The sequence below is a fragment of the Acanthochromis polyacanthus genome, chromosome 22 (genome assembly GCF_021347895.1).
Source record: "Acanthochromis polyacanthus isolate Apoly-LR-REF ecotype Palm Island chromosome 22, KAUST_Apoly_ChrSc, whole genome shotgun sequence".
NCBI lineage: Eukaryota > Metazoa > Chordata > Actinopteri > Pomacentridae > Acanthochromis > Acanthochromis polyacanthus.
The window spans coordinates 13,413,875-13,422,215 of record NC_067134.1 but is presented as its reverse complement, the minus strand read 5'-3'; the positions used below and the strand labels follow the sequence as shown (position 1 = coordinate 13,422,215).

General features: G+C 39.4%; 1 protein-coding gene across 1 annotated transcript in view; it reads left to right on the top strand.

Annotated features, from left to right (window-relative positions):
* The first annotated feature begins 355 nt into the window (after nt 1-355).
* The window catches only part of stk11ip (serine/threonine kinase 11 interacting protein), a 42,248-nt gene continuing 34,262 nt past the window's right edge, over nt 356-8,341 (top strand). Inside the window, 11 exon segments of the mRNA XM_051941905.1 lie at nt 356-499; nt 907-974; nt 4,551-4,753; nt 5,096-5,170; nt 5,276-5,371; nt 5,484-5,591; nt 5,671-5,742; nt 5,830-5,959; nt 6,358-6,461; nt 6,581-6,670; nt 6,897-6,938. Of these exon segments, the coding sequence (XP_051797865.1) occupies nt 908-974; nt 4,551-4,753; nt 5,096-5,170; nt 5,276-5,371; nt 5,484-5,591; nt 5,671-5,742; nt 5,830-5,959; nt 6,358-6,461; nt 6,581-6,670; nt 6,897-6,938 (987 nt within the window). The 5' untranslated portion in view covers nt 356-499; nt 907.

Sequence of the window (8,341 nt, the reverse complement as noted above, 5' to 3'; positions counted from 1 at the left end):
CCAACTATTTTCAAATAACATGCTTTGATTTCTGTCTATGATAAATTACTGTAAAGTCTTCACTCTATTAGTGCCTTCAGATGACTTGTCTTTTGAACTGGTGCTCTATACTAAATCTAAATTCAAATAGCTTGAATTCTAATTTGAGGCAGCAGTTATAATTTTTATAGAGGAAAAGAGAGAAAAAACACTCAAAGAAGCATTTTTGAAGTTTATATAGATTCGTTTCCACATTTTGTGTGTTTCTAGTAGAATAGAATGAAGCTCTAAAATAAGCAACGGCAAACAACTAAATTGGTTCGTTTGTTAGTATGCAAAAGAAATTACAAGCGCCTTTTCTTTTGGTATATCAGGGCCACTGTAGCGGCATTAGCCAGAGCCTCATCACGTGACAATAAAAATGTCAACATCACTGTACTATGAAACCGACAAACGACCACTGAAACACCGATTTTCCTAGTCTACAGAAATGAGCGTGTTTTAGTTCTCAGCTTTCGAAGTAAGACCTTAATGTTTGTTGTTCATTCTGTGGCTGTCACTGCAGAGGAAAGTCGTTTAGGTTGGCTAGCCAGGAAATTAGTAAGCTACATTACATTAGCAGGAGCTAACGCTAGCTGCAGCAGATAGAACGCAGTTGTGAATGCTAATGTTAGCCAACATAAAAACGCACTGGCAGTAAATGCAATAACATCACAGAAATGTTTTTTTTTGTTTTTTTTTAGCAAAGAAGTGCATTCTTATTTTTGTTACTGTCAATTACTTAATTAAAATGAGCTAAAGTGACAAACTGACGTGCGCTTGGGGTAAGCAACTTGCCTTTTCTGAGAAGCAGGTAATCAACATCGAGTTTTCTTGAATTTACTTTAAGTGCCGTCTTCACATTGTCCTTTATTTAAAATTCTACAGGATGGCTGTATGTTCCACTGGCCAGTCCTCACTTGTACACAGCTTGGCCACACTTCTCCGAAGAAATGGTATGTTACAGTGACATTCACAGAAACTCGGTATACCTCAAGTGCAGTTAAATTTAAAATCTTTTGGGTAACAAGGGCTGAAACAGTAGCTATTGCTTTAGGTTAGTAGGTGTATTTAGCGAACAGGCATTTATTAAGGCAATGTCAGTTGCAGACTTTTGAGGGAAAGCTTGATTTTATGTATCATGGTGTAATGATATGTATCGAGAGGTATTTGAAAGTTATTTAAAAGCGAATTTTCTGCAGATGTCATTTTCTTACAGTGAAACACAGCTGATTTCTTTGTAGGTCTTGTAATCACTTAATTGAATTTGTCAGTGGCATTAAAATTTGACAAAGATCATCTAAAAGTATTATAACTAGGTGGATCGTCCGTGCTTCTCTTATTATTTCTAGAGTCTTGCCAATACTGCGTTTTTTTCCCCCCACTTTTTTATTGGGTTTTGCAGAAGTATACAAATGTATCAGAAAAATTGCAAGCAAACAATTATACATTTTCTTTAAGAAAATCAAAGTTCAAGAGTGTGATTACCAAAGCATTAATGTAAACCCAAACAACTCTTATAATACTAGACCTGTAGTAACAATAAATAAAATGAATAAGACTAAATAAATAAACAAACGTAGCAATAGGACAGGATCAACAACCGAAAACGTCAAGAAAAAAAACATCAACATCATAACAGTCAAGTATTAGCAAATTATAAATAGCACATCGGAAGTCCAAGCAGTGGCACATAATTCTCCTCACACCAAGAGTAGCCTAGACAAAGACAACCGCTGTGTCAATCAGAGGTGAGTGAAAGATCTGTCCTCTTGACCAATCGAAGAACTGTGTCCCATAGTTTCCCAAATTTATAGGAGCAGCCAATTAAAGAGAGTCTGATTTTATTTTTTTTTTCCAGTTTAAGAAAATAAAGAGTATCTCTAATCCAATGGGTGTGATGGGGAGGTGTTGTTGATTTCCACTTAATTAGAATTAATCTTCTAGCTAATAAAGTAGCAAAGGCAAGTACATCCCCTTTCAACTTAGAGAGGTAAGGCGGAGAGATTCCAAACAGAGCGCACAGGGCATTTGGCTTTATTTTTCTCCAACTACCTCTGACAGAGTATTAAAGATCTCAGTCCAATAATTGAACAAAGAAGGATAATGCCAGAGCATGTGCATTAAGTTTGCAGAAGACTGCTGACACCTATCACAGGTTGGAGATACACCATCATAAATCTTAGCTAAACGCTCCTTAGTATAACGTATACGGTGTACAATTTTGAACTGAATAAGACAATGTCTTGTGCAAATAGAAGACTTATGTAGCCTATACTGCAGTTTTTAGACTGATATGGAGTTTAGGAAGCAAGCAATTCTCATATTTGGCCTAAAAGTATTTATTTATATGTGATTGCTATATTGATAAAGGAAAATGATGGTGTCTTATTTGTGTCACAAATTAGTTGGGAGGCAAATTTCACTCTGCACCACTGTTTGTTCAGCTCTAATGCATATAATGGAGTGGGGACTTATCTGCTGGGCAAACTGTGTGATGACACGGTTTCTAAGTTACAACAAGAATCTTCTTCTGTATTATGTTCGACAAAACAACGCTTTTGTATATGTTTTCTTATATATGCTTATACCCATTATAACTGAACAGTCTCAACCAGTTTTACAAGATATAAATCTCTACAAGTCTTAACAATTGACCACTTTGACAGTTTCTCTTTCTTTCCCTCTTATATTCCACTCCTCTACTTTCTGTAGGAAGAGAATTGAGCTATGCTTGTGCTGCCAGGAGTCTTGAATGCTGTCAGGGCCATTATTTCATTCACACACAAGTATTCTGTCTTCCTGTAGCTAACCTTCATTCCTCTCCTTTCCAGGGCATACCTCCATGTCTCTAGGTTTTCGTCCACCTGCTTCCTGCTCTCACTGCAGATCACAATGTCATCTGCAAACATCTCAGTTTTGGAGCTTCCTGTCTAACATCTTCTGTCAGCCTGTTAATCACCATAGCGAGCAAGAGCTGATCCTTAATGCAGTCCTACCTCCACCTTGAACTCCTCTGTCACACCTACAGCACACCTCACTTCTGTCTTACAGCTCTCATACATGTCCTGCACCACTCTAACATACCTCTCTGCCTCTCCAAACTTCCTCGTGCAATACACAGTTCCTCACTCAGCACCCTGTCATATGCTTTCTTTAGGTGTACAAAGACACAATGCAGTCTGACCTTCTCTGTACTTCTCTATCAACATTATCAAAACAAATACTGCATCTGTAATGCTCTTTTTTGGCATGAAATCATACTGCTGCTCACAAATGCTCACTTCTGTCCTTTCGTCTAGCTTCTATTACTCTTTCCCATAAATTCACTGTATGGCTCATCAACTTTATTCCTCGGTGGCTGCCACAACTCTGCACATTTTCCTTGTCCTTTAAAAATCATTACCAGTACACTTCTCCATTCCTCATTCACTCATTAACTCTTTAAGACCTTGTTGAACAACCTAGTGAGTAACTCTACTGCCACTTCTCCTAGACACTTCCATACCTCTACAAGTATCTCATCAAGACCAACTGCCTTTCCCCTCTTCTTCTTTTTCAATTTCCTCCTCCCTTCACCCCTGATCTTTACTACATCCTGGTCAACAACAGTCACCTCTTCTACTCTTTGTTCTCTCTCATTTTCCTCATTCATCAACTCTTCAAAGTACTCTGTCCGTGTCCCCTTCACACTTATGCCATTTGTCAATACATTTCCATCTCTATTCTTAATCCCCCTAACCTGCTGCACATCCTTCCCATCTCTATCTCTCTGCCTCGCCAATATAAATCAGTCTGTCCCTCCTTACTCTCCAACTCGGCATACAAGTCAACGTGCGCCCTTTGTTTGACCTTTGCTACCTCTACTTTCACCCTACACTGCATCTCCTTATACTCCTGTGTACTCTCTTCAGTCCTGTCAATGCCCCAGTTCTTCATCATTACATGTGTGACAGGCCAATATCATATATTGGCCAATCGATATATTGGTCGGGCTCTAATAATTTCTGTCCTTTTGAATTGTATCTTGAATAGAGTTGAAAACTTAAACTGATTTCGAACGCAAAGGCTACAGTTTAAAACAGATGTTATGCAGTGCACCTACCCCAAGGTACAAGTTATCAATGATTTTACAAATTCCTGCCATCCCCTTGGTGTGAGTGTCACGGTTTTATTGATATCTCATTTGATAATGCTGCATCATATGTTTTAAGTCTGTTACTTCGTGAATATTGAACTAAACCTTGACTTAATCAAATAGCATTTTTTTCTCAAAAAAATCTTAATTAGATATTTTCCTCAAATCATTTAGACCTAATTTGAAAAATCAAAGGACCTCTTTGTCTGTTGCAAATTTTTCCACCTGTTTTCATTTTCCTGGGCACCTGTCCACGCATTTGAAAATGCTTAGTTTGAGCTTGTAATTTAGGTTTATTTTTGCTATGACTGACTCACCAGTCATAATTTGCTCTAGATCAAAATTGCTTACTATACTTCTTAGATATAAATGAACTGTCTTCTCCACCCTCCAGGTGATGTGGTGCTGGACGGTAGCAGCACACTAACGCTACCAGCTGCCAACTTGCAGCAGCTCACCCAGCTGTTTGAGCATTACTTGCTGTCCAGGAGCCAGCAGCATGGGTTCCTTGCTCTGCCCTCCCACCCTGCCGACACCGATTCCCTGCTACAGCTGCAATTCCTGTTTGACATTCTGCAGAAGACCATCTCGCTTAAGGTGGATTGTGTCTGCTACGCTAACCTCAGAAAAAGTCTAATTTTGGAAAAGCATCCACCAAAACTTCCCAAGCTGATGCCTCTGTTTTTATATGGGGTCAAAATCCCTGAAACTGGAGCAGATATTTTGTAGTTTCTTAGTCCAGGGAAATATTTATGACTATTTCATGCTTTTTTAGGGGATAGAATTTTACCACTACTTAATGAATTCTCGAAGTTGTTATTTTTTTGCTGCGTCTCTAAATGGAACAGATTGCAGATGTGAACAGCAGTGACAAATGCTTTAAAACTTTGCTGCTTCTCAGATTTCTGATATTATTGTGTTTCTAATGTGTAAATGCAGCTTATCAACCCGCCAGATGTGCGACTACAGTCTGTTCTGAAGATCTTCCCTTTCAAGTCTCTGAAGTGTTTGGAGGTAGTACATTAATCGCCCAGTTGCTTTTCCTCACTACATACTGCACCTCTTTTCCACATCAGTGTTCATTTCATAACTCAGCTCACATTATAAATTTCTCCCCAGCTGAAGAGAATACCTCCACACTGTCTGGAAGGACTCAGAGGGGTTTACTCCCAGTTGGAGGTTTTTACCTGCTCAAAAAGCCTTAGCTCCCTGGAGGTACTCTCAGCCTGTAGCACATGTGTTAGCAAGTTTTAGAATGTGTGTGTGCTATGCATGGCTAAAAGAGACACCAATAGTCACTAATTTGTGTGTCTGGTTGTTTTTTTAGGAGCTGCTGTCTCTGTGTGGAGGTGACCTGAGCTCTGCACTGCCCTGGCTGGAACTTCACACCCTTAACTTCAGCTACAACTCCATTGTTTGCCTTGATCAGTCACTAGTGAGACAAAAAAACTTACATGCATTGTTACAGAGTTATTGGTACCTTTACCTGATTTATTTCTCTGCATCTTGTATAGAGTTTACTGAATGTCCTGAAATCTTTGGATCTCAGCCATAACAAGATTCAGGAGTGTGCTGAATTTCTGAAGGTAGGATATAAGGAGTTAAACTGGAAAAGCCTAATTGTGATTCCCTTCTTTTGACACTTGATGTGTTTTCTCATTGCACTCTGTCAGCCCTTAAGTGAGCTGAAGCACTTGAACCTGGGCTACAACTGCCTGCAGAGGGCGCCAACGCTGGGACCAAGTGCTAGAGCCAAGCTCCTCACACTCATCCTCAGGAATAATGAACTGGAAACTATCAACGGTAAAGCAGACTTGACATCAGTCATACAGTTTATCATCATCTTTTTCTTTAAACACAGACAAACAGTCGAAACAAAGAAGTCCACCGCTGAAACCACAGAGCTGAGAGAGAAGTGGGTGAATGTAAACATTAAAAAATGGAAACACAGAAAACTGACCACCACGCTGAAGCAAAAACTAAAAAATGGAGCTAGCAGACTTCCTCTGACAGGAATCTACACCTCCCATTGTACTGGAAGGTCTTCTGCTTTTCTTGCATGTTGTTTTTCACCACTCAGCATTAGATAACCTTACACCAGCATGAAAATCAAATTTAATATGTGAGCTGCAGGTTTGTTTTTAAACCAGTCTTGATCGTGTATCCTTTAGCGCATTGCTTGGAATCTCTGGTCTGAACAGGTGTGGAACAGTTGTCTTCACTCCAGCACTTAGACCTGGCCTACAACCTCCTGTTAGAGCATTCCCAGCTGGCTCCTCTCTCCTTACTGCACTCCCTCAACACAGTAAGGACACACAGATTTATCATCAAGGGCTAGCATATTGAGTGAACACCTGTATTTCGTTTAGGTAATTGCTTAATGTGTGAGAGGGAAGCACTATAAAATGGAATATCTTCTTGTAGCTAAACCTAGAGGGCAACCCATTGTACTTCCAGAAGACCCACCGCATTTGTACTGTCGGACATCTCTCACCAAAAGCTGCCAGCCTCAGAGTAAGTGATTAGATAGATGCGTATCTAATTTTTAAACTTGCAGAATGTTGAAAGTATTAAAGAAAATAACAATGAAAGAGTCCTGCATGGACGGTTGTCAGAGATGCAGCACTGTTTGAAAAATGATCACTACAGCTGAATACTGAAGCAGAAATAAAACTTTTTTTTTTCTCAAATTCATAGATTTTTACTTAATCAAAAGTCTTTCTTTTCTGTTTCTTTTCAGCTCAGACTTGATGGTACACCACTTTCCTCATTTGAATTATCAGTAAGTCTCTGTCAAACATATTAATCTCACTCTTAAAAATTGATTCTAAAGAAGACATTTCTTCATAACAGTTTAGAAATGCATGTAATAGTAACGAGTAAATGTAATGTATGAGAAAATGACATCTGACTGCATCAGAAGAAAAAAAATCTACTTTTATATATGCTTTACATGTGCTGTATGATGTCACTAGTTGGTGCACATTATGACTGAAATTCTGGTGCAACACGCTCACCATTGTACTGATAAATACAAACACAACAGAAAAAATTTCCGAAATAAAAATAATTCCAGTATATACATGTAAACAACTACTGCACATCTGCACTACTTGAACTTTTCAACCTTTCGCCACATTTCAGGCTTCAAACATAAAGATATAAAATTTTAATTTTTTGTTTAGAATCAACAATTGGGACACAATCGTGAAGTGGAACGAAATTTATTGGATATTTTAAACTTTTTTAACAAATAAAAACCTGAAAAGTGGGGTGTGCAATATTATTCGGCCCCTTTACTTTCAGTGCAGCACACTCACTCCAGAAGTTCAGTGAGGATCTCTGAATGATCCAATGTTGTCCTAAATGACTGATGATGATAAATAGAATCCACCTGTGTGTAATCAAGTCTCCATATAAATGCACCTGCTCTGTGATAGTCTCAGGCTTCTGTTTAAAGTGCAGAGAGCATCATGAAGACCAAGGAACACACCAGGCAGGTCCGAGATACTGTTGTGGAGAAGTTTAAAGCCGGATTTGGATACAAAAAGATTTCCCAAGCTTTAAACATCTCAAGGAGCACTGTGCAAGCAATCATATTGAAATGGAAGGAGTATCAGACCACTGCAAATCTACCAAGACCCGGCCGTCCCTCTAAACTTTCACCTCGAACAAGGAGAAGACTGATCAGAGATGCAGCCAAGAGGCCCATGATCACTCTGGATGAACTGCAGAGATCTACAGCTGAGGTGGGAGAGTCTGTCCATAGGACAACAATCAGTCGTACACTGCACAAATCTGGCCTTTATGGAAGAGTGGCAAGAAGAAAGCCATTTCTCAAAGATATCCATAAAAAGTCTCGTTTAAAGTTTGCCACAAGCCGCCTGGGAGACGTACCAAACGTGGAAGAAGGTGCTCTGGTCAGATGAAACCAAAATCGAACTTTTTGGCCACAGTTTGGCGTAAAAGCAACACAGCTCATCACCCTGAACACACCATCGCCACTGTCAAACATGGTGGTGGCAGCCTCATTGTTTGGGCCTGCTTTTCTTCAGCAGGGACAGGGAAGATGGTTAAAATTGATGGGAAGATGAATGGAGCCAAATACAGGAGCATTCTGGAAGAAAACCTGTTGGAGTCTGCAAAAGACCTGAGACTGGGACGGAGATTTATCTTCCAACAGGA